The sequence below is a fragment of the Lytechinus variegatus genome, chromosome 10 (genome assembly GCF_018143015.1).
Source record: "Lytechinus variegatus isolate NC3 chromosome 10, Lvar_3.0, whole genome shotgun sequence".
Lineage (NCBI taxonomy): Eukaryota > Metazoa > Echinodermata > Echinoidea > Temnopleuroida > Toxopneustidae > Lytechinus > Lytechinus variegatus.
In genome coordinates, this window is record NC_054749.1 from 14,328,284 (window position 1) to 14,355,551 (window position 27,268).

Here is a 27,268-nt window from a genome sequence, read left to right on the forward strand (position 1 = left end):
TTGTGAATCTTCTCCTTTGTCTAAGCCCTCAAGATTATTCTCCTAGTACCATTTTGTACTGAACGTTTGATCAAACGATACACTTCTTTTCTCTACCTGTACAGGTACCGTGGCAAGATCTACGTTACCTGTTTGGAGAGATCATGTACGGTGGTCACATCACTGACGATTGGGATAGGAGACTGTGTAGGACCTATCTTGAAGAGTACATGGCACCAGAAATGGTAAGTAGAATGACAAGAGAAAGCGAAAGCATTCTTAGTGACCAAAATATGCAATGTCTATGTTATTTACTTTTCTAAAGACAAATTTTGCCTGATTAAAACACGTAGAATAACCTACATGTCTAGTGGGAATCTTCACCAAAATCTACTGATAAACGTGGATAAGTTGAACTTCCCAAGTCAAATATTCTCCTTAATCTGCAATTTTTTTAGACAAGAATATTCAAAATCTGTGTTATATACTTCTCCTGTCAATTTTCTCTGGACATTGTAAGTCGAATAGATTTCTTTGGTCCATAAAGATTTGACTTGCGCAAAATTAAGTGAATTTCTCAAACATAATTCACTCATGTCCCTTCTCTTACCTTGACCAGCTTGACGGTGAACTGTACCTAGCACCAGGGTTCCCTGTACCGCCCAACTCGGATTACAAGGGCTACCATCAGTACATTGACGAGATCCTACCACCGGAGAGCCCGTACCTCTATGGACTGCATCCCAATGCCGAGATTGGCTTCCTTACGACGGAATCAGACAATCTCTTCAAGATCGTCCTGGAGCTCCAGCCTAGGGATGCCGGTGGCGGAGGCGGCGGAGGATCCAGTAGGGAGGAGAAGGTCAGTATATATACCTTGGTGTTTTGGCCTTGAAACTTTGAAGAGGGGTTGATGGGGTGGGGAGGGGGGGAAGATGTTTATGATATGCGTAATGAGAATCTGTATTCCTCTCTTGCCTCATGATAATAGTAATGGTGGTGGTGGTGATGATGATGATGATGATGATAATGATGGTGGTGAAGATGATTAAAGATGATGATATAATAATACTAATAGTTTGTGTAGTACCTTATTCTTATTACCACCCCAGGTTAAACTCATGCTGGCTCCCACTTGCTTTAATTGTGTGATATTACATAGTTTTCTGCTCCATACAAGACTGCAATATTCAGTATTTCATATCCTTTCTTTTATAGATCAAGTCCCTGTTGGATGAGATCGTAGAGAAGCTTCCCGAGGAGTTCAACATGATGGAGATCATGGGCAAGGTCGAGGACAGGACACCGTACGTTGTGGTGGCCTTCCAGGAATGTGAACGCATGAACATGCTGACTTCAGAGATCAGACGTTCCCTCAAGGAATTGGATCTCGGTCTCAAGGTAGGCATACCAGTCAACTGTCCAGGGGCCCTTTGCAGAAACTGGAATTATCGAGTGCAAGCCCCTGATACACTCGTTTCATTGGTTTAAAACCAAGTTGCGTCTGATTTTTGGAGTTGCATTTGATCAAGGGGAACAAATAACACGAGGGCTCAGGGTGATTTTGCCCCTGAAATGATCAAAAGAGCCTTGGATTATGAAAAAAGAGCCCTTGGAAATCCCCATTCACAGCAATGCTATAGCATATCCAATGTTGCAGATTTCCGGAGTAAATTGTGAAAAGTAGCTCTCAGAAATTTTTAAAAAGAAAAAAACTTTTTGCCTGGTTTGATTGCAATTCAACACTTCCTGCCAAGGGCCCCTGATATATTTTTCTCCTTTGGGGAAACATGTAAGCAGTGCACATAATTTATAGAACTGCAAGTGCAACTGTGTGAAAGAGAACACATTGATTAATGCATGGTGTTTGGTGTAGTGTTGTCGACCAACTACCCAGGACAGACATTGTATAATGGAAAAAATGTAGGACAGACATTCATTTGTATATAATGGACAAAAATGTGTTTCAAATTTGTGCAGTGCATATCCCAATTTATTTTTTTAACAATATACCACCATGCCATGAAATGAAAATTGGCACCAATTTGTCACTTCTGTTTGCCCATTTCCAAGCAAAAAGAAGTGAAAAATAGGTGCCAATTTCATACCCCAAAATATTAGCAGAACATGATTTAGAGTCGAAAACGCAGCCCCACTAGCATTACCAATTTATGCTGGCGAAAAACAGCCAGCATAAATAGATAATAACAAGACCAGGATACAGTGAAAAGGTTAGAGGTTAGGCATGTTGTATAGTCTTGTGTTGTACATGGCTGTATGATGATGTCATGATGTTGGTTACATGTGTCACTGTATCCTGGCCTTGTGCGCTCGGCTGCCTCCAACCAAGGCCTAGGTGAATCTACCTTATAAACCTGTCCAGAGTATATGTGTTTTTTTCATGGTTGGTAAAAGTTGAGCACGTCTTGTGAGGCTTGCCATCAGGCCATGAATATTGATGCTTATTTGAATGAGATATGACCCTTGCCCTGTCAGGCCCTATTCTCCACATGCATAATCATTCTTGACAGTAAGAAAGTTTTTATTATATCCTATCCATTGATCACAGGTGAATGGGATACCCCGTTACTAGGTTCACTAGAAAGAAGCATTCACAAACTGAAAATTCCCCACTAAGGAATTCTTTTCATGTCGACACATAACAATGGGTGACATTGTTTGGACAGAAAGTGAAGCAGTCAATTTCAATACAACCAATTGTTTTAATTAATCAATGCCAAAATAATATCAACATGAAAAAACTTCTACCAAAATCATTGAATCATTGTTTTTTCTTCAATGAAAATTTCAATTGATTAGGTATGAACAACACCCTCTCTCAGTAATGAATTAGTTTATTTTCCTTTTAAAATGGCTCTTTGATCTTATTAATGTAGTGATTTTGTGATTCAGCTCTTGGGAAGTGGTTAGAAAACATTTAAATATTGTCGGGCATCTGATTAAAACCACAAAATTATCCAACAAAATATTAGTGAAATGGAATGTTGATATTCGCTCATGGGACATCTACCAAAACTAGAAGTTTTCAATTAATCATATCGGCAAATCAAAAGCACGAAATAAAAATTAAAGGCCAATCATCCTAAAACTTTGATCATTAACTTTATACATAGCTATGTAGGGTAGAGAAAATTCATGTCATAATGTTGACACTGCTGTTTTGAATTGCATAATGAAGGCGAGACTGCCAGAGGCATTTCATTTGTTCAGTATGTGTGGTTTGGTGATCTTTCCTTTGTTCAGAATCATGCAGTGTGGTCCTCAAAACTTGCTGTCAATTTTTTCATAGTTCATCAAAATTAATTCGGCTAACAAATTCTTTGTTATTTAACTTAACATTGATATAACTTTAATGTATATACTTTTTTGTCTTTGAAACCTCCAGGGTGAGCTGACCATCACACCAGACATGGAGGACCTGAGCAATGCCCTCTTCCTGGACCAGATCCCAGCAACCTGGGTCAAGAGAGCCTACCCAAGTCTCTTTGGTCTGACAGCCTGGTATGCCGATCTCTTGCAGCGTATCAAGGAGTTGGAGCAATGGACCGCGGACTTCGCCCTCCCCAACGTGGTCTGGCTCGGCGGCTTCTTCAACCCTCAGAGTTTCCTGACGGCTATCATGCAGTCCATGGCCAGGAAGAACGAGTGGCCTTTGGACAAGATGTGCCTGCAGTGTGACGTCACCAAGAAGAACAAGGAGGACTTCAGCAGTGCCCCGAGGGAAGGTTCCTACGTGCACGGCCTCTTCATGGAAGGAGCCCGCTGGGACACGCAGACCAACATGATCGCCGATGCCAGGCTGAAGGAGCTGGCGCCCAACATGCCCGTCATCTTCATCAAGGCCATCCCTGTGGACAAGCAGGACACCAGGAACATCTATGAGTGTCCCGTCTACAAGACCAAGCAACGTGGCCCAACCTTTGTCTGGACCTTCAACCTCAAGTCTAAGGAGAAGGCTGCCAAGTGGACCTTGGCTGGTGTGGCCTTGCTTCTCCAGGTCTAAAGGACTGAAGCCACAATCCTATTAGGTAGAGATATACTGCATCTAAATCACAAGCATAAACCCATGTGCAGTATGCATATACCATTATACAGTATATGCCTTCTGGTATGCAATCCTAGTGCACGGGTTGTGCCCAGTCATAACCTTATTGTTCCCTTTGCAATTCTTGATATTTCCAGATCATTTTATAACAAAATGAAATGAAAGAGAGACCTCGGGATCACTTCATGAATAGCTTTGTCAGTGATTTTCGCTGATGGATGTTCTAAGCTACTGCAAATCCATGCATCTGATTGGCAGAGAGCAAATTAGTCAGAAACTGATAAAACATTCCATGAAATGATGCTCTCCTTGTAATTGCATTTTTCAGGACTTTAGAATGAAAAACTTTCCTGTAAGCTCTGTCCATGATGTCAATAATGTATTGATCACAAATACATAGAAATTCAAAAAAAGACAAATTAAGTGAATTTCATGTGGAATTTCTGTACTTAAACATATTCATTTGAAGCAGTTGCAGTAGTTGGGAGATTTGTTGAAAAATAGATAAGCGTTCTACTGAATGTATGATATATGCAAGGCTCGACATTAGCGGTGGCCCGGTGGCCCAGGGCCACCAAAAATTCATCTCGGGCAACCATTATTGAAAAAATGTTAAGTTTTGGTGGCCCGAATCGGGCAACCAATAATTTTCAAAGTAGCGCAATTTTTCTCCCGATTTTGCATGCATTTATCAACCTTCTACAGTTAAAATTGCAAGCCAATTCGTCATGCGTCTTTTTTGTTAATCTACACACAAATACACACACACAAAGATTGCATAGTCATGACAGTATGTAGGCCTACCGCTAGCATACAGTAACTATTATTCAGCCGGCCGCGCCGGCTGTCTGGCTGAGCTTTGCATGCATGAAACCACTGCAGCTAGCTAGCTAGTACGCGAGCAGACTATTCAGACTCAGGGAGCTGCGATACGAAATGTTACTGCTAAGAAATCTTCCCCAGAACTTTGAAAATCTATGTCAAAGTCACATTTTACACCAATGAAATGCCCTTCTACAGTCCATATTACTGAAACCTGATTAATTGCAAGCATTAAAAGGAGGAATTATGACCTCTCTTTTGACTCAAAAAGACCGATTTCCAAATGCATTAATACACATAAAACACATAGGTGAGTACATCACAGTCCCATATGTGCATTTGTATGTATGTTGATATTTGGTTTATTTCGAAGCTGTGTCTCTTCGAGCCAAAAATGAATAGGCCGCTCTTTCTTTCTTGTTTACAAATGACTTCTTAAACCACTCTTAAGGAAGTAAATACTTTGGGAAGGCATTTCATTGATATGACATGTGAATTTTTTCCATCATTTTGTCAAATATAGGGAAGGAATTTTCTCACTGTTTTTTCCAGATTAAACTTTTGCCATTTTATTTTTTCTTTCATTTTTTGTCTCACCTGCGAAGCAGAGTGAGACTATAGGCGCCGCTTTTCCGACGGCGGCGGCGGCGGCGGCGACGGCGGCGGCGGCGTCAACATCAAATCTTAACCTGAGGTTAAGTTTTTGAAATGACATCATAACTTAGAAAGTATATGGACCTAGTTCATGAAACTTGGCCATAAGGTTAATCAAGTATTACTGAACATCCTATTAAAGTTTCATGTCACATGACCAAGGTCAAAGGTCATTTAGGGTCAATGAACTTAGACCATGTTGGAGGAATCAACATTGAAATCTTAACCTGAGGTTAAGTTTTTGAAATGTCATCATAACTTAGAAAATATATGGACCTAGTTCATGAAACTTGGACATAAGGTTAATCAAGTATCACTGAACATCCTGCATGAGTTTCACATCACATGACCAAGGTCAAAGGTCATTTAGGGTCAATGAACTTTGGCCGAATTGGGGATATCTGTTGAATTCCCATCATAACTTTGAAAGTTTATGGATCTGATTCATGAAACTTGGACATAATAGTAATCAAGCATCACTGAATATTTTGTGCAAGTTTCAGGTCTCATGATTAAGGTCAAAGGTCATTTAGGGTCAATGAACTTTGGCCAAATCGGGGGTATCTGTTGAATTACCATCATAACTTTGAAAGTTTATTAGTCTAGTTCATTAAACTTGGACATATGAGTAATCAAATATCACTGAACATCCTGTGCGCGTTTCAGGTCACATGACCAAGGTCAAAGGTCAATGAACTTTGGCCGAAGTGGGTGTATCAGTTGAATTACCATCAAAACTTTGAAAGTTTATGGATCTGATTCATGAAACTTGTACATAAGAGTAATCAAGTATCACTGAACATCCTGTGCGAGTTTCAGGTCACATGATCTAGGTCAAAGGTCATGTAAGGTCAATGAACTTTGGCCATGTTGGGGTTTTTTGTTGAATAACCATCATATCTCTGTAAGTTTATTGGTCTAGTTCATAAAAAGTGGACATAAGAGTAACCATGTATCACTGAACATCTTGTGCGAGTTAGAGTAGTATTCAAAGTCAGCACTGCTGCTATATTGAACCGCGTGATGCAGGTGAGACGGCCAGAGGCATTCCACTTGTTTCAGTGATTAAACCATTTATACCCCTTCCCATTGAAAATGCCTGATTAAAGAACATGTTTCTACTGAATAATAATAATTTTCCCCATTTTTTGACAATTTTGTTTTATTTATTTCTCTTAAATTTTCTTTTGTTTTTTCTCAAATTTTTTTATGACCTGTTCTTCGTTTTTTCTTTCTTCACTTTTCTTGTTTTATTTCACTTAACATATTCATTGTTACAATTTTTGTTTTCTTTTTTCAATATACTATTCTCAAAATTATTTTTGTTTATTTCCTCCTTTTACACATTGTTCTAATTCTGCAGCATGTGATTTTCTCCTGCTATAATATGCTGGAAAAGAGAAAATAAACTAGATTTGGGGCCTGCATAATCTAGGTTTTACAATCAAAAAGGAAGAAAGGAAAAATCATTGTTTTGTAAATCTATCTGAGTTTGCACTATTTATTTACTTTACGGTTTACCATTATGAGTATGTGTCTATATGGAGATTAAAAATCTACACAACCTGGGAACAATACAATTCTTTTATTCTCTTTCAATCATTTCATATTTACAATGATAGAACAATTTATATATTACCACAAAATAAGCAAAGTAAAATAACAGCAAGCACAATTTACATACAAGATGTACAAAGAATAGTGTTAGTTGTGATTGCAGAATATTTCAGTTTGTTTCATTCATTTTTAATTAATGTTTTTCTTTATATTTTTCGGGCCACCAAACCTTATTAGTGGGCCACCAAAAAAAATTATTTGAAGGTTTTGGTGGCCCGAACGGGCCACCACCAAAAAAAGTTAATGTGGAGCCTTGATATATGTATATATTTTGCAAAATCTTGATACTGAGGTGGTTATTTTGATGATTGCAAAGTAACTTTAAATTCAACGTGACTTGACATGCAGTCATATAAATGTATTCGTCGCACGCACCACGAACCTTCCTCTCTGCGCACTTCGATGCGAAAGTTAAGCGCACTGTATCTAATCCATGAACCGTCCTCTGTTACGTTGCCCACTGTGGCGTAATTAACTTCAAGAAAATGTAAAGATACGGGATGAAACTTTGGAACCTGACCTGAACTTTTAACGAAGACACTGGTAAATGATTTGCTCTCCTTGTATGTGCACTTATTGCTGGTTTAAAAAAAACTTTTCTTTAAAGTGCGCAGAGAAGACGGTTCGTGGTGCGTGCGACGTATTGTATCACATATCCGTCCAAAATTTATGTACATGCACACACATTTCAAACATTGCCATTTTATTATATCTATCATTCCATCGAAGTTGCCATTCAAATGTCACTCCTAGGATTTGAATGGAAATTAAAAAAAAAAACACCTTGAATATTGTTCTAATTGTTGTGCCTTGTATACGTATATCTATGCACTGTTGATATCAGAGATTTTAATGCCACCTAGATTCAGAAAAAGAAATTAAATTTGATGTGGTCATAAGTGTTTCTATTCCTGAATGTATCCTATAATGCAGTTAAAAATTATAAGGACTCTATAAAATACCCGGTATTCAGATATCACATTTTCTATAATATTCAACAACCAAAAATAGTATATAAATTTTATCTAAAATATATTATATATATACATATGAATTTGGATTGCTGTCTTTAAAAAAAAAAAAATAGAGTGCATGTTTGACATCAGTTCTTTTGACCTTAAAACCTGTGTTCATACTGTATATTTTTATTTATGTTTGTAAATGCAGTTGGGTCTTTTGAAAAAACTTGTGAGTAGGGGAAAAAAGTTCCTTTCATTCAGATGCAGAAGTATGACTATTGGTTTATTATAAAAACGGAAGCTGTAACGTTAGCACTTTTGTCAGCTATCTTACACCTTATCTCCATATACCAAGATGACAGCTTGCCAAATATGGCATATTTATCTGGAATTATGTCCTAAATAACAGCATATATGGATTACTGCTGCTGTGGTTTTACTTTGCGAGAGCCAGAGACAATGTTGCACTACACGTGTTCAAACATGAATTACCGTACATCTGTCTTCTGATATAAAGAATCAACTTGTTTTTTCCCACTTGTGATTTAGAGACCTGTGACTTTAGCAATAGCTATTATTATTTTGAATCCTCTATTTTCGATGTCATGGCATTTTACCCCTCCTGCTTCTTCCATTCTCTCCAGAGTTCTCATCACACTTCTAACACTAAACAATATGTCTTTCTCCTACTGCCTTACATTTGAAATTTATCTTATTCAATCTATTTATAATACAAACTTCACTCGTTTGTTGAACTGTGAATGAAATAAATATTTCAATGAAACTGTATATTTACCAGTAATAGTCTATTGATTTAATCTCTTCATCAGTTGGTAATGTGGGTTTAATGAATTTAAGCTCGCCAAGATGATTACTGGCGAATAGTCCCTTTCTATTTCTCTTGAAAATGAACAACATCCTACATCTTCAATACTGCAAACCTCCACAAATTTAATCTCAGCCATATCACTAGTTTACCTCACATCGTATTTTCTATGTAAGATGGTACATACTTTGACCCCATAATTCATGTTCAAACTGATTGACCATATAAAGACCAGACAGGACTGTTATTTGATTTAAGAATAAATACATAACTTTAGGTTACAATGTATATGAATCAGAAAAAGAATGTATTTTCAGTGGGATGGGATGGTCCGGGCTCAAAATTTGATCAAAATCGGATAACAAAGTCATTGAATATTCATTCAGTGGGCTCTCCATTATGGGGAAATAACATCATCAGCCCACCTCATGAATATTCATAAAGTCATGCCTAGAATTGTTTCAGCGGAACAATGAAAATCTTTAAAATTCCAAAAGTTTGTTATCCGGTTTTGATCATAATTTCAGCATGTTACTGTATTTCCCTTTAAGTTCTTGTTTCAAAATAAAAATCAAATACAGCAAGTAAAACATAGAGAACACACACAGCAGAAAATCATAAAAATATCCAAATTCTTTTCATATCTTACACTTTAAAATCAAATGAAAACTAATTCCCTATTTCTTTATTGCACACAAAATATAATTTTATCTTCTGACTACATCTTGATTGAAAAGAGATATTTTGCTTGACAAAAGAGGATCAATTTGGAGAACCAGTACGTAACACTGCTGTATAAGGCATGTGTGTATTACAGGATCAAAAGAGTTTGAAAAATGGGAATATTTGCAAATGTTTTATTGAAAGTTTCTGTGATGTTTCAATTAATTCAAGTAGCCAGAGTTAGAGAGATTTCCACTGCAAAAAAAATCAAAATTTTGTTTATGGCTAGTCTGAAAATCAGAGTACCAGAAACACTAAATGTGGTATGGCACCAGGGAGATATACTTTGATTTTTAATACAGGGAGTCTTGAACCCCTGACATGATATTTAGTGATTTGTTCGAAATATGCCCACATATGCAGAGATTTCCAGTAAAAAGGGAACCCATGAATAAACATACATGTACACTATTACTGAAAATTGGGGTACACTCTGCATGATGAATATATTTGCTAGAAAACATCAGGTAATAAGGCATTAAGGATTCCCTTTAAAACCATGAGGTAGCAATCAAACATTGGTTAGGTGGAGCCAAGTAACACAAAGCATCAAGGTTTCTACTTATGAATTTGTTTCTGCCTTTCACTAATTAAAATCAATAAATCTTCTGCCGTGAATTATTGTAAATAAACAATAAAAAGGAATATACAGCATATAAATAAGGAGTATTTAGACAAAGTGAGCCTATTCAAAGGTATAATGAAGAAAATTAGGAAGAATAATAAGATACTTATGCACACATAAATTTGTTGCAGCCGGACTCACCAAGTCCGAGTGAACACAAAAGAACTTGGATTGTTTAACAAGAATGGGACAATAGGGTGATCTATATTTATTCGTAGCTTTCAGACAAATATTAACAGGTTCAGATTGACATACTTGGCTGATCTAGAGCTCTGGGGACAGATATGGCTAGGAGAAGTTTGTTGAAACAAAAAAAAATCTTAATGTGCTCTATGCAGCATAAAATCCAACATTGCAATATGTGCTGAACAGGTTCATAATCAATAGTTCATATCTCAGCGTGCACCTGAGTTAACAGCAGGGAGACATTTTCTAAACATATGACATCTGACAAGTAACTTTGATAACTTTCCTTTGATTGTGACTGGCGGAGAGGAACTTTTACCTCACTGTTGGACAATGACAACTTGTCGTTGCCGACAACTTTCATGAACTGGTCTTCAAAGTACGTCAGAAGATGAAAAACTGTACTCCGAGATTTCATCCTGCAGTGTGCACTTCCCACTCTCAAACAAAAAAAAATGCTGAACATTCATGGATGGAATTTGTTGGAACAGGACCTCAAGATCCATGGTACATGATTCGTCCGCTTAAGGCACACCATATAAACGTTTTGATGAAGATCATGCAATCAATGGCATCATCAATTCACTAGCCCTGCTGAGCCGCTAGGATAGCAGAGCAAGCAACCATCATCACGTCACTTGATGCAAGCCTTCGGGAAGGGCAGGATTCTTGTCCCAATCATGGAGTTCCTTCTTGCTGATCAGCAGCAGGAGCATCAAGAGCGGCAAATGCAGTAGCGTAAACTTAAAGAGCTGTCTTGCCGACTTGCTGTCAGCATCCCTATAGAACTTGTACCCCAGGTAGGTCAGCCAGAGGTTCAGGGGTAAGGAGTCCAAGGCGAAGGTCCAGGTGGTGAGGTCAAAGACGGGTGCCAGGGTGCAGAGCCCTATCAAACCGAAGCAGTGCCTCAGGGCTACCCTCCGGCACAGGCCAGGATCAGTGGTTGCCATCATGCGGTAGCCACCTCGGGAGTAGTCGCTGCGGAGGTTCCAGCTGAGAGCATTGAAGTGAGGAAACTGCCAGCTGTAGAGATAGCCAGCCATGAGCAGAGCACCTGGAAGGAAATTTGTATCAGAAAATGAAAAATACTTCCATACCTTTTAACCTAAAATTTGGGTTTTAAGTAACATTGTATAAACCATTTTGGCAAATGAATTTGTTTTTCCAGAAAAGATAAAATACTTGCTATCCTGAGATGAATGGTTTTCACTCAGACTATCAAACCTGATCAATTCTAAGTTCATAGCTTAATTGTAACTCCCAAAATAGATTTATTTATAAAAAAAAATTTAGGAGGGCATGAAACGATTACTACAAGTTTGCTCTGTGCCCTCAGATGCCTACAAAAATTTTGTCAAAGATAGGATTAGGAATGTGATTTCAATTGCAAAGATTGAAGCCTAAAATTTCATCAGTGAACCTGAAATGCTGACCACCCCTCATGAGCAGATGAGGTCGCAACTGCGATCCCTAGCCAAATCATTCCCAAGAAATTTTAAATCAGACCATTTACCTTCTAGCCAGGTGCTCAACATTTAGAATGGATAACATATCATATAATGCAAAACCTGCTGGTAGAGCAGATTATTTAGAGTTGAAGTGGAGACCCAAGTTAAATCATTCTATTATCAATTATTTATTTGTAAAGCAATTATGTGGAGCATTGTGGCCGAATGGATTAGCATTCTGACTTTGAGACAGAAGGTTGTGGTTTCGAATCCCAGCCATGGTGTAATTTCCTTCAGCAAGAAATTTATCCATACTGTGCTGCACTCAACCCAGGTGAGGTGAATGTGTACCTGGTAGGAAAAATTCCTTGAATGCTTTGAATGCCTAGGCAGCCCAGCTAAAGCCGGGGTAATAATAATAGCAGGGCCGGCTGGGAGAACAGTTTTCAGAACTGAAGTGGCTTCCCAGGGTAAATATACCTATATTATTATTATGCTAAATTTATTAATGACATGGAGAAAGACTTACCAGGTCCCAGTGTACCACATGAAGCAGCCCAACCAATGGCTGGAGGAAGGGCCCCGACCACAGCACCAACCCATGTATTGACTATACTGTAACGCTTCATCGGTGTGTAGGCCAGGACATAGAGCGCCCAGGTTGACCCTGCGATAGCCGCTGCTAGTGGGTTCACTGCAGTAGCCAGAAGAGCCACACCGGAGATACCCACGACAGAGGCAAAGGTGACAGCATGGAGGGGGCTGTAAGAAAATAGGAAACAAGATCAAATTGACACTGGTCTCGCCAATGAAAGAAAGCTATTTTACAAAATTATTTGCATAGTTAAACAAAGAGAATGATTCATTGGTGCTTTAGCTACAATGTAGGACATAGAGCGCCCAGGATGATTTTTATCACAAACATCATCATGATCACAATCATCATTATCATCACCATCATCATTACCATCATCATCACAATCATATCATTACATTGAAATCATTTCTCAATTTAGCTTCATCTAACCATATACCAAAGACAAAATTTGTAGCTAACCTACCTAATCAGTCCTCTAACTAGCACCCGATTCCTTGTCCTCGCCATCTGGGAATCATATGGCACTTCGCAGAACTGACAATAAGACGATCAAAATCAAAAGAAAAAATAATTTTCTCTCGTAAACAAAGTTTTTTATCATCATATTATAAAATGGAAGTGACATCTAATCAAGTTACATGAATATCTACAAATCTACTTGACAGACCCATGTTCAAGTAGAGTCGTGTCTTTCTGGGGAGCGTTTCATGAAAATGATTATGACATTGCTGGTTATGATTGATCGAATCAATCATAACTCTTTGTTAGACGGGGCCCCGTCTAACAAATTATTTGACAAGTCCTGTTTTATCAGACAGTTACAATAGTAACAGAGCCTCTCAGTCAATCAGAATCAAGGAAAGTTGTCAGATCTGACAACTTGTCGGACAAAAATGATGATGAAACACGCACTAGATACTGTAGTTTGTGACATAAATAATCATGTGTAGTCAAAACTGAAATTCCACAGACTTATCCACAGTATCCCAATGCGAGAGATTCAAATCCAACTAAAATTGTGATTGAATGAATTGACTGAATCTATTGCAACTCTCTGCAAGACAAAGGAGGATGGGGGTGTCATCTGTCAGTGCCGGCTGAATTTGAGATTGCTGATTGGTTGAGAAGTACTGGCCTCTGAAGGTTACTATGGCAACTGTCAGAGAATGAAAACTTGCATGAATTAGTCCAGGGGTTCTAATCCAATCTATGTGTAATCATTATTGACATTGCATTCACTGTCATGTATTCATTCTAAAGATATATTAGTGGGACAGATAGAGTTAAGAGTTGGCAAATAAATGTAGACAAAAAAAAGAAAATATGGGAGAAAGGAGAAATCTGATTTACCTGGTTAATAGTATTTGCAGAGCAGGAGGTTAGAAATGTCCCCAGTCCCATTAAAGCACACGTTGTAGCATCAAACACACCAGGGGCCATGCCATAGCCAGCTAAGGCAGATATTACTACAAGACCTGATTCATAAAAACATTAGAAAATATAAGAATGAGAGTTCAATGAAATTTCAATTAAAACTTGGCAATAAACGAAGATCTCTATGCCTCGTAACATCAAAGGATTAGACATCAATATTTCCTAACTAGTCTATAAAGACGAATCAAACTTGCACAGTGATCAATGGAAATAGAACAGAAAACTATGAAATATTAGATGGTTTTACACATGTAATTCAAGGCAGATAATTTGAGAACAAACTGAACAGTTTTAGATCAATGAACTTTTGCTACCATGGGCTTTAAAAAAATTTGTATTGTCAACAATATTAGAATTAAATACACTTACAGAAATATTACTATTCAGAAACACAGATATAGTATTCACACATTGGCTTGCCTGCACACAGCACATGCACATTCACCACACCCTGTGGAACATTCACAAGATACTTACCAGTCAATCTGCTCTTGGATAGTTGCATATAAATTGAAGGTAGCTCTGAGAGTTTGACAGTCTGCTCTCTCCACCTCACATCCTCTTCCGCCCCTACCTCCGTCACCTCAATTTTATTCCCATCTTTAGGTTCAATAGGGCACGGTGAAACCTGGTCCACCGTGCTCTGTATAGCTCTCTCTACTCTCTCATTGAGTCCAGACTGAGGCTTGTGAAAGTCTTCTGGAGATGATTCAGTGTCATCAATGTGTAATTTCGTTGCGGTGGATGCTGCCTTTGCTGTTGATATCGCCTTTGTTGTTGCCGTTGCAGTGGTCTCATGCTGGAGCTGCTGTTTCTGATAATGGCTCCTTGTTGTAGATGACGACTTGTGTAGGGCCGGACACTACGAGATGCCATGTTGAGATGTTTGGGAGAACAATATTATGAAATGGAAAATTAGATGCAAAAGAGCATTCTCGAGACAAAGTAATTGGTAGTCATAGAGGGGATTAATTATCAAACCAACAGAATACTGCACATGAATGTTATTTTCTTGGTGCAAGGCCACATAACATAAAGGTATTCAATGGATTGTAAAAATGAAAGAAATGTTTGAATTGGTTCCCAGGCAGTGTTTGAAACAAAAGACGCATATATAAATATAGGTGCAAGGCCACATAACATAAAGGTATTCAATGGATTGTAAAAATGAAAGAAATGTTTGAATTGGTTCCCAGGCAGTGTTTGAAACAAAAGACGCATATATAAATATAGGTGCAAGGCCACATAACATAAAGGTATTCAATGGATTGTAAAAATGAAAGAAATGTTTGAATTGGTTCCCAGGCAGTGTTTGAAACAAAAGACGCATATATAAATATAACAATGACTTTGATTGGCCCATGCCATTCAGAGATCGATTGCTTTTGTGTAATGGTGCCCAAATGACAGCCTCTTTAATCAAGGGAAATGTCAAAACTTTGAACAAAAGAAGGGTAAAGAAATCAGAGAAGATCTTTGTTTCCGAAATTTAAAATGTGACATGTTAATTTATCAACCAAACAACTTAAACAAGTGGAGCGCCTCTGGCAGTCTCACCTGCATCATACGATTCAATATAGCAGCAGTGCTGACTTTGAAAATTACTCTAACAATTATTCACAAAAACACAATACTACATTCAATGACAATAAATGACAGTTGACCTTGATCATGCCACCTAAGACTTGTCAGTGATACTTGATTACCTGGTACTAACCTCTATATCCACATTTCATATTATACTGTACATATCTATAATCTCTGAAAGTTATGACAGCAATCTAATAATTACCTCCACAATGGCCAAAGTTCATTGACCATTTCATTTCATTAATATTTTATTGGAATATTCTAATCAGATGCCTGACCATATTTGAATGTTTTCTAACCGCTTCTCAAGAGCTGAATCACAAAATAGAGTGACACGTTATTTGTAGGGAAAAATGCCCAAAGAGCCATTTTAAAAGAAAAATAAACTCATTCATTACTGAGAGTGTGCTTGATACCTAGGATAATCAATAGAAATTTTTAATTGAGAAAAAAAAACCAATGAATGGTCACTTTGGTAGAAGTTTTTTTCATGTTGATATCACAATATTTTGGCATTGATTAATCAAGTCCAAGTTCAAAGTTACTATCATTCAACAATTGGTTGTTTTGAAAGTGAAACGGACTGCTTCACTTTCTTTCCATAACCACTGAAAGTCCAAACAATGTGTAAATATCACCCATTGTAATGTATATAACAGGTTGTCATGAAAAGAATTCCTTAGTGAGGAGTTTTCAGTTTGTGAATGCTTCTTTCTAGTGAACCTAGTAGCAGGGTATCCCATTCACATGTGATTAATGGATAGGATATAATAAAAGCATTCTGACTGTCAAGAATGAATATGCATGTAAGACTGGAGAATAGGGCCTGACAGGGCAAGGGTCATATCTCATTCAAATAAGCATCAATATTCATGGCCTGATGGCAAGCCTCACAAGACGTGCTCAACTTTTACAAACCCTAAAAAAAAACATATACTCTGGACAGGTTTATAAGGGAGATTCACCTAGGCCTTGATTGGAGGCAGCCAAGCGCACAAGGCCAGGATACAGTGACACATGTAACCAACATCATGACATCATCATACAGCCATGTACAACACAAGACTATACAACATGCCTAACCTCTAACCTTTTCACTGTATCCTGGTCTTGTTATTATCTATTTATGCTGGCCGTTTTTCGCCAGCATAAATTGATAATGCTAGTGGGGCTGCGTTTTCGACTCTAAATCATGTTCTGCTAATTTTGGGGGGTATGAAATTTGTCACCTATTTGTCACTACTGGTGGTCACATTTCCAAGCAAACAGAAGTGACAAATAGGTGCCCATTTCATGGCATATTGTTACAAAAATAAATCGATACAGAAATTTTGAAACGCACTTTTTCCATTATACAAATAATGAATGTCTGAAAGAGCAATGGACAGAATACTTCATGAACTGATTGACATGCAAACACAGGTGTATTTTACATATTTTTCCCTCTTATGGATCCAAAATTGCACGGATGATGTCATTGTCATGTGGGCTGAATGATCAACCAATCAAATGACAAGGATCTATCTAGGTGTCGTACAATGCCAGATATATATACCCCCAATATAGCAGCAGAGCTGACTTTGAAAACTACTTTAACATAAATATCCACAAAAAACACCATTCATATAGTACAATACGTTCATTGACAATAAATACTTGTTTACCCCTATATCCACATTTCATATTATATCTATAAACTTTGAAAGTTATGGCAGCAATCTAATTACCTCCAAAATGACCAAAGTTCATTGACCTCTAACTCTGGTCACGTGACCTAAAGCTTGCACAGGATGTTCAGTGATACTTGATAACTCTTTGACCATACATTCTTTGATATTCTTTGACCATAAATGACCTTTGACCTTGGCCATGTGACATGAAACTCGCACAGTATGTTCAGAGATACTTGATTTTCTCAAATTTCATTAATCAGATCCATAAACTTTCAAAGTTATGATGGTAATTCAACAAATACCCCCAACTTGGCCAAAGTTCATTGACCTTCAATGACCTTTGATCTTGGTCATGTGACCTGAAACTCGCACAGGATGTTCAGTGATACTTGATTACCCTTACGTGTATGTCCAAGTGTTATGATTGATTCGATCAATCATAACCAGCAATGTCAACATCTACTATGCATGTTTGTTCAAAATATTTTCTTGCTATGACGTATATTCATGCATTCATTGTTTTCTTGAAAATTCACTGTGCTTCTTATTGCTTACAGAGGATATGGTGCCAGTTTTTCGTAGAAAAAAATATGACACTGATGGATTTCTTTAGAGTTACAATTGATCTGATCAATCATAATTCTTTGTAAGACGGGGCCCAGTTTCCCGACGAATATATCAATCCTGAAAGTCAAAATGATTTACTCTACCTGCAATAGACATGAAGATACAAGGGACAGACCAGTTTTGTGGACTTGTTTCACACTGTACATATGAGTCCTTAGGGCGCAAGACAGCTTCGTGTTCAGCTGCCGGACAGCCATAACCTATAAAAAAGGAAGATCATGATGAATGAAATTTAGGGTCATTTGAGTTTATGCACTTCTGTTAGCACCGGAAAAGTTCATAGTATCAATTGCATAATTTCCAACAAAATGAAAAGGCTACAAATAGAATAGAAGGGGATGGAGGGGGGAGGGGCACTCACATTTATTGATGGTACGGGGACGTACCGCATTGGCGACCCCCTTTTCAGACCTTATTTTCAGTTCTCTAGATACTCCGTATGACAAAATTTCAGTTCAGAAGCCGCCCAGGCCCACTCGCAAGACCTCCATTATGAGACATCTCAAGTTCCCCAGTATCAGCCGGGTTCTTCTTTGACCGCCGTCCGCCCAGCTAGCTGAGCATACGAACGTGCCAGCCAATCCACTGGTGCGTCAACACGCTCAGCTAGCTGTATCTCATGGCGATCGATGTCAAGAATCTGGCCGATTCCAATCTTTCGTCATCAAAATTCTTTCCACTTCCAGCATATTTTTCAGAAAGGTGGTAGGCCTAAGCTGATTTGTATTTCATTACTTAATATAAATTGATCTTTATTATTTCTTCCTTTTTCCCCATCATAATAAGCAAAATTTAGGAGTAGATCTAGATATCTAGACTAACTTAACGTTAGAGTCTAACGTTAACTGTAACTAAGCCTTAGTCGAATAAAAAAAAATCAAATATGTCAGCCAGCTGTTTCGTTTGGTACAGATTGTAACAGAAAATTGTCAAAATAAACAGTAATGTCTATTAAACTTGACCACTACTTAATTGATTTCTATTGCCCCCAAAATGAAACCAGTTTTGTAATTATGATGCCTATTCACCATTAATTTGAAGTTTATTTTGATCAGAGTTTGAGTCTTACTCGTCTGCTCGTGCTAAGATGATTTATGCACAATAAATTCATGAATGCCATCGATCGCGCATGTGCAGAACTGTGCTTTAATCAAACCAGAAAACTGACGTGATCAAAGTTAACATAAACATTGTTTCATGAACAATATTAATATCATGACCACAGAATTATTTAACAATAATTTGCATATGGTAGTCATTAATATGAATTTAGAGCTTGATGTGAAACATTTGTATTTTGTTTCAATGACGGACATCACATCACGATCGAGGTAAGTCAAAGTGCAATTGCCTTAAAAAACTTATCACGTCAGGATTGATTCTAGAACATTGTCAACATGCAGAAACTCTTTTCAAGATCGTAATATCACCATGTAATAACATTTTTCATGACAAAACAAAGAAAATTATGTTTGAATTTTTTTTCCATCAATGTGAAGCTCGGTTGTGCCCAATTTTGGGATTTAAATTCATGATCACATTCTCTTGTGTCTAAAATAAAAAAAATGGATTATCAGTCATATCAGGATTAATTCTTGAACATCATAATCATCACAATCATTTTATCAGCATTGAATACCAATTCAAATGACCATCCAGAGAAAATTACGTATATAAATTTGGAGCTAAGCTAATTTTGGATCCTCAGGCAAGTCACAGTTCTCTCCCCTGGTACAGCAATTGTTTGCCGGCAAGCACGCCCGTCATTTCGGGAAAGTGAGTGTACAGCCCGGGACTGCAGGCTGTAGTGTGTGCGAACCTGGACTGCAAATGCTAGTTGACCAAACATCATTTGGATTGACTCTGCGTGATTCATGTCTTTAATATTGTTTCATTTTAAACTTATATGTTGTCATCTGCAAATCATTTTTTAACCCTATCTGGGCCAGGGTATTTTGGGAGTTCATATGGCCGGGGGGGGGGGCCTTCCAGGTCCCCCCTTGAGATCTCGGCCATCGACCGTGCTGAGAATTGGCACGCAGGTAGTCTGGGATAATAATCTACAAAATTGTACATTCATTTATTTCATGCAAATTGCTATTAGGTTATTATGCTTAAGTAAGCGAAATCATACTTTTTCCTCTAACTCCATAAATAAGGCTCAAAATGTTCTAATTTTTGTTATGGAAACTCTTTGTGGTGTTCTTAGCAAGTGTACATGAACAAAATTGCGATATGAAATCATATTCCTATGTTGTTTTTTGCTGAAGCTTTTGGTGGCCTGTTCAAATTGCCATGCATTTTAGTCGGCAAATCTTTATCATTCATACTATATTCAGATCACACGACAAGATATTATACATATCTTGTGAATAATAGACAAAAATAGCTCGATCTTTGGTGCGATCGGACAAAGTATGAATGATAAAGTTTTGACGACAAACATAAAATGCGTGGCAATTCTATCAGGCAAATTGCCATGCATTTTAGTCGGCAAATCTTTATCATTCATACTATATTCAGATCACACGACAAGATATTATACATATCTTGTGAATAATAGACAAAAATAGCTCGATCTTTGGTGCGATCGGACAAAGTATGAATGATAAAGTTTTGACGACAAACATAAAATGCATGGCAATTCTAACAGGCCACCAATCTTCTACAAAAGCTTCAGCATACGCATGCACAAGAAGAGTGGTAGTCGCTTATTTCAGTCGACTGCTGGAATTTACCTTTCAAAGTTGTGCAGAAGCGAACAGCAAGCTTCGGGTACAATTTCTACAGTAAAACTCCTGATTTTGTGGATTAAAACTAAAAGTAAAACTGACGAAAGGCTCGGAGTATGAGATTGAGACGGAAACAGGTTTTTGAGGAGTGCTTTGAATTTAAAACTTCATTTCCGATCATTAAACTGGAATTTATTTTAGGCACCCGGTGTAAAAATGCACTAGCGCCAAAAACTTCTCCGAAACAGCGGATTTATCAATATAATTTTAACTTTTTTTTAGTCATGGCATGCTTCAACGACATTAGCGGACGCTCGAGCAGCACCGGCGCCGAAGCTCCGGGACGGGGCCTCGCTAGCTTACCACTAGCAATGCACCTGTGCCGCGATCGGGAACTTCGTCCAATTTGCAAGCATTTTTGACCCACACTCCTCCAACGATCGTTCAAATCACATCAACAATCAAACACAGTATATAAAAAAGACTCTTTAATATGGATTCAACATTTTAACGTACGTATACATAAGACTGTATCCAATTAAAAGAACACACTTCCAAGTGAGAAAATCTGCAATTTCGATCTCTTGCATAAATCAAAGTTCAATGTAGTCATCGTAGAGGGCGTGAAAGCTTCACGTAGTTCACGTAGCTAGCTCGCGAGCTCGCTGCAGGCCTAACTTTTTTACTCAGGATCGGAGAGGGAAATATTCTGAGGTAAAAGTTTATTTAACAATTATCTAGTTCAGAGCCGATCAAAATCAGGAAGAGTTATCAGATCTGACCAATTATTAGATGAAAAATTATGGTGAAACGCCCCTTCCCCCTGCAGACACAGTACATATAGTTTTTATTTGGGGGGCCGGGCCGCCGGCCTAGTGTTGGGGGTTTCACCGCGGGGGTTTCATGAAGGAAATCCCCCCGAAATGTTGATCGAAAAGCTACATTTTTTACTCAATGTTCACACAATTCACCCAAAATGCATGTGCACAAAATCCTTCAATTTCACTTGTAAAAATGCAAATGCGGGCCAATTCCCTGATTAACAAAGGTCGGTCTTCTTCCGTCGCTTTGCTTGCTCGCTTTCGAGTCTCTTTAAAAGGAATTCATGCATCCTCCCCCCCCCCCTGGCCACCCCTGGACAAATTTTCTATATATACAGCCTTGTTCAAAAGGCATTAGTTGCATGATCGCTTAAAAGAAGGAAAATGGCCAATCTAGCATGCATGCGCATATTTCAATTTCAATTTCAATTCAATTCTTTTATTTCATTTCCATTCAAAACATAATACAAAGTAATATAAAACAATATAAATCAAATACAATTTTACAGAAGGGCATTCTTACTTCGTAAAAAAAAACACAGTATAATATAGAGCATAAATGGATATGGAAATGAGGGGGATCCACTAAAAAGCAAAGCTTGTAAAATTGTGGATCCCCCTTGGAAAAGAAGAAATTATAGTCGACTTACTATATGCGTACATGCATGTATTACAGGAAAGAAAAAGAGAAAAAGAAATCATATTGACGGAAACATAAAAACTGAACAAATGCAAAGCTTTTCACACAAAGAGGTCTTCCTTGTAAAGGATATGTTGCGCAAGACAGGAAAAAACAGAGAGAGGGGATGACAAGACGTAAAAGACAAGACAAAACAAGAGACAGGACAGTACAAGACAACTAGTTTTTAAAAAGGAGTGATCGGGGGGGGGGGAGTTGGGGAAAACTAACCCAAAAGTGGTTATCCTTTTCCATTTTTTGTGTACTTGTTTATTTTTTATTTCTTTCTCAAGCTCGATCACCTTACCCTTTCCCCTAGGACTGTGGGCTTGACTCCATGAAAGAAAAAAAATCTTAGTCCATTGCTCCCAATCTCTGATCGTCTGTTCTCCATCATATTTCCTAATTCTTCCCTCTTAATTCCTATATGCCTATCTGTGGCTCCTTAATTTCTTTTGACTTATTATTTTTGTTCTCAGGCCATGATATTTCTGTCCGTAGAGGGAATCATTTGCAATTCCTTTTTTCCTCTCTCATATTCTGTAATTAGTTGATCCCCTGGCATATGGAACCTCAAATATCCCCCCCCCCCCAGCCCCGCCCCATCTCCCTCAATCTACTTCAACTCTCTTCTCTCAGCAGATATAAATGATTTTTTTTATTAAGTAAGGATATCAATTCAGTATCTCAGTCAAGACCGCTTCCACTGAAAGGGATGATTTTTATGGAGAGAAGTACAATGAAGGGGGGGGGGCGCAAAAGGCGATTTTGCCCTTATGAGACGACAGTCAAAATCGCCCTTATTATTCTAAGAATCTAATCCTTTTGGGGCGTATATCTCTCTCACTCCCCCCCCCCTCCCCGGCTCCCATCTCCCTCTCTCATCCTATTTCGGCCCCCCCCCCTCCCTTGATCTCATTCGACTCTCTTCTCTCAGCAGATATGAAAAGATTTTTTTTTTTCAATTTAGGATATCAATTCAGTATCTAAGTCAAGACTGCTCCCACTGAAAGGGGTGATTTTTATGGAGAGATTGTACAAGATAATGAAGGGGGACAACAGGAGATTTTTTTAAGTCTTGTTAAGTCTTCTTGAATGGATTTCCTTTTCCCTGCAAGTTTTCTTCTTCTACTGAGACTGCTATGACAGCCAAATCGTCCTTATTATTCTCAAAATCTACTTCTTTGGAGCAACAAATTGTCTTAAAAATCGGCCACAAAAGTACAACAATTTTCATTCTACAATCATTTCTATAATATTAATTGTGTACATTATGAGATGTGTTAGATAAGCAGCCCCCTAAATAAATAGAATAGCTTTTATTGGTTCAATAATAGCACCAGGCCTTAGCCAATTAAAATGAACATCAATTCCTGTCCTAAAAGATTTTGATAGGCGGACAATTCCATAAAATATGTACGTCTGACCCCGTATGTGTTTGAACTTCATGAAATTTTCAGTATCTGATTTCTGGTTCTTTGGACAGTCTGTTATGTTCTTAAAGGACCATGACTTGGTCAGTTTATGCAATGAAGTTAGACTTGAGAAAAATGGGGGTTGGACAAACAAAAAGGTTGATCATTTTATGGAATTGCCCAGCCTGCCTATTAGTGACGTTTCTGGGTATATGTTACCTATTCATACATGTAAATCAATTATCAGTATATACAAATATCAAATCACATATAAGAACAATTTTATTTTTATTCTCATTTAATTATGCATTTATTTTGACATGCACAAATTCATCAATATCCATGAATACAACAAAAGAACAGACAAAAATGAAAGAAAGAAAAAATGGTGCTGGGCATTTCACAAAGAGTCCATATCATATTAAATTAGTATAATATACGCATACATTCGTAATTCCGAAGCTTCATAATTCTGCAGGTTCGGATATTTGTTATTTCAAAGGTTCGTATTTCCGAAGGTTCGTAATTCAGAAGGTTCGTTAGTCCAAAAACGAAGTGAGGTTTGTAATTCCAAAGGTTCGTTAATCCGAAAACGAAATGAGGTTCATAATTCCGAAGGTTTGTTAGTCCGAAAACGAAATGATTAACAAACCTTATTTCGTTTTCGGATTAACGAACCTCCGGAACATTGAACCTTATTTCGTTTTCGGATTATCAAACCTTCGAAATAAGGCCACAAATGTTTGGATTAACAAACCCTTTAACGTTTTCGGATTAACGAACATCGAGGTATAAGCAATTTACGTGTTTCGGAATTACGAACCTTCGGAATAAAGAAACTTCGGAATTAGGAAGTGTAACCATATACCACACACAGAAGGGAATTTAATTGCGATAGATATTCAGACTTAATCATTATAGAATCATTCCCAAGTCCTTGTACCTTTTTTACCTCCTTTCACAAACTGCTTTTTATTTGTAATACTCGTGACATCAATGTTTATCTACATTTGACACTCTCTACCCGGGTGTAGTAAATGGGTACACAGTAGGAAGGAATTCCTTGGAATACTTAAGCACCATATCAGGGTAGCCATGCTAAAGCTGGGATGATATCATACAGTGCTTAGAAACATTGTATTAAGCATTATATAAATGTTGCATATTATTACTATAATTATCATTATTATTGACAAGCAATGATAAACAAGCTTTAATGCCACCTAATATTTTGATATTTTTCAAATAATTTAATGTGTAATGTTACATTTCCTACCATTCAAAATATAACTTTAGTACAAAAAAATTAAGAGTATTACATCTGCAAATGACATTAACAACTTTGAAAGTCCAAAACAGTTCTAACACCTTCATCACTTTATCATTTATGCTTATATCCAGTATAATTGAGAAAAAAATAAGAACAAGGAACAAATTAAATATTTTATAAAAAGTTTTTATTTAGTTTTATCTACAATATAAATACATAATTATCCTTTTCCTGCTAGATTCCTTCATATCAATATCCCATACATTCAATGCTTACTGTTCAATTTCCATGTATTACATTAAACAAAACACACATTAAATGTAAATAGGCTATTTTTATCAATATAGATATTTTTTGCTGTGATTTAAGCTGACTTATTCTAACATATATTTAGAATCTTTTAGATTCATCACTAAATTATTTAGAAATTCACTTAAGTGGAATGCCAAAATTAATTTGGAATAAATCCATACTCCATATAATTTTCCTGAACTGGTTTATCCATTCATGTTTTAGGTTAGATGTAAATGAAAAAAAAATTTCAATGTAGAAATGGCACAAACACAATAGCTAGTGCAAACTAAGAGCAACATACTACATTTCAAACTATTGAAAAAAAAGCCCCCTTGTGAGCCACTGAGGCAGTGACATTCCAAACAGAACACATTTTACAAGTTAAAATATTTAATAGACAAGATGGGAACCGAACACAATTCATCAATGCTTCTAATGCTTACAACAGGGAGCCCTTGAGCTCCTAATTTCATGTATAAAATAACAGTGGGTGAATTGATGAGGAAACTCTAAAACATTTAAGAAACAGTCTGTTCTGGTTTAATGGTTATTACAATGGCATTTGTTAATTTTCCCTCATCGGCTAAAAAGATGTCAGTAGAAAGAGCAGAATGCTTTAATAAAGAAAGCAGTAATTACAATGTGGTGCATATTTGATTATTTTCCTCAGTGGAGTGTCAAATGTAGTATCAACAACTCACATTGACTGGGGATTTTAAGCCTTTGGTCTCAAAGAATATCTGAATTTAAAGGTGCAGATATTGAAACCAAAAAACATATTTATGGTAACAGAGAAACCTGAAATATGCTTTGACTTGCTTTGACTCACTACATCACTATAAAACACAGTGAACCAAATCTATTGAGTAATCTTATAATATTGCGAGTCAAAGAATGCCAAATCATATTGCGAACAACAACGAAATGTAATCAAATTTTTTATTTTAAACAACACGAAGTGCTAAGAATAATAGGAACTCCCTGAATATAAGCATAAAGTATTATGGGAATGAAGCATAATGACATTGCATTTGAATAAGTGTCCTTGCCTTGAATCATAGTTGTTATTCGAATGAAGCAAATGACTGTCTTAACCCATGAGAGAATGTATACCTTTCTGCAACGGGCCCCAGGGGCCCGTTGCAGAAAGAGTTGCAATCAATCGCAACTCTAAAAATCATGCGCAACTTGATTTTCAACCAATCAACAGCGCGCATTTGGGACTTGCGATTGATTTTTTGGTTTACGTTTAAACGCGACTCTTTCTGCAACGGGGCCCAGTTGGTTGTGTCTACAGAAAACATGTGTCACACCATAGCATAATTGGCTAGTCTCCAGGGCCCTGTCTTACAAAGAGTTGCGATTGATCCAATCAACCTCAACTTTTGGAAAGCCAGCAATCAATTGTCAACATCTCAAATACATTTTTGTTCAAAATATTTTCTAGGCAATGTCTGTACAAGCACAATGTAAACAGAGAAGTCACATTTGATTTTCATATATTACGAACAACATTTCCAAACAATGGAAAAATTAAGTACAACCTAACTACGAGTGAATGAATGCTCTTTTGTGCCTTTGTAAGAAACAGCATATTCATAGTTTATGCAGATGAAGGCAACTGAGACCCTATAAATGTACTAATCTGACATTTCAAGGTACACAAATACTGCTTCTAGTATTTTTTTAAACTATTCCGTAACAAAAACACAGTATTTCAACTTTCAAAATAAATCTCCAGGAAATAACAGCTGTTCTACAATTAAAAGCCATGGTAATTATGCTGCATCACTGTAAATACTTTGAGAATTGTGCTTGGACTTGCGCTTAGAGATTTGTGAAAGAGTAATAGCGATAAGTGGTTTGAACGCAATTATCAGTATAAAACTTAAACAGAATAGTATTTTGGGTGCCAGATGAATCATATTTCTCACAAATTAATTTCAAAATTCTAATTGATTGATGATCTGCTTCTAGCAAAACAAGGATTATAAACTGATTAATTTGCTTCCAGTTAAAATTGATCGATTAATTTCAAAATTGCAACGCAAATTAGTCATTATTGCAGATTGATTGCTAGTATTTTGTTGCAACTTCCCCAGAATGGGATGAGAGGAATAGATATTTCTGCAAGTTCAGGGGGTCTGATTACCATCTGAACCATGACAATAAGCAATTATTACGGCAATTCAGAAGAGGGGATGTTTCATGGAGCTAAAATCAGTCGATT

The 27,268-nt window shown here is 37.2% G+C and overlaps 2 protein-coding genes across 3 annotated transcripts in view; one reads left to right on the plus strand and one right to left on the minus strand.

Moving 5' to 3' along the window:
- Positions 1 to 4,375, plus strand: part of LOC121422823 (dynein beta chain, ciliary) — a 60,439-nt gene extending 56,064 nt beyond the window's left edge. The window contains exons 63-66 of the mRNA XM_041618034.1: positions 105 to 224; positions 599 to 841; positions 1,198 to 1,380; positions 3,386 to 4,375. Coding sequence (XP_041473968.1) covers positions 105 to 224; positions 599 to 841; positions 1,198 to 1,380; positions 3,386 to 4,003 — 1,164 coding nt within the window. The 3' untranslated portion in view covers positions 4,004 to 4,375. The remainder of the gene's footprint in view (positions 1 to 104; positions 225 to 598; positions 842 to 1,197; positions 1,381 to 3,385) is intronic.
- Positions 4,376 to 8,255: 3,880 nt separating this feature from the next.
- LOC121422822 (protoheme IX farnesyltransferase, mitochondrial-like) lies at positions 8,256 to 22,477 on the minus strand. 2 transcript variants are annotated; one of them, XM_041618032.1, is made up of 7 exons: positions 22,367 to 22,477; positions 17,911 to 18,027; positions 14,415 to 14,799; positions 13,854 to 13,978; positions 12,967 to 13,037; positions 12,435 to 12,667; positions 8,256 to 11,511 (listed from the first exon to the last, which is right to left on the minus strand). In XM_041618032.1, exons 1-7 carry the CDS (start codon positions 22,454 to 22,456, stop codon positions 11,087 to 11,089), a joined length of 1,446 nt encoding a protein of 481 aa, XP_041473966.1. In that variant the 5' UTR covers positions 22,457 to 22,477; the 3' UTR covers positions 8,256 to 11,086. The 2 variants fall into 2 exon arrangements, with proteins under 2 accessions (XP_041473966.1, XP_041473967.1); XM_041618033.1 differs by lacking the exon at positions 22,367 to 22,477 and adding an exon at positions 21,076 to 21,174.
- Positions 22,478 to 27,268: the final 4,791 nt, after the last annotated feature.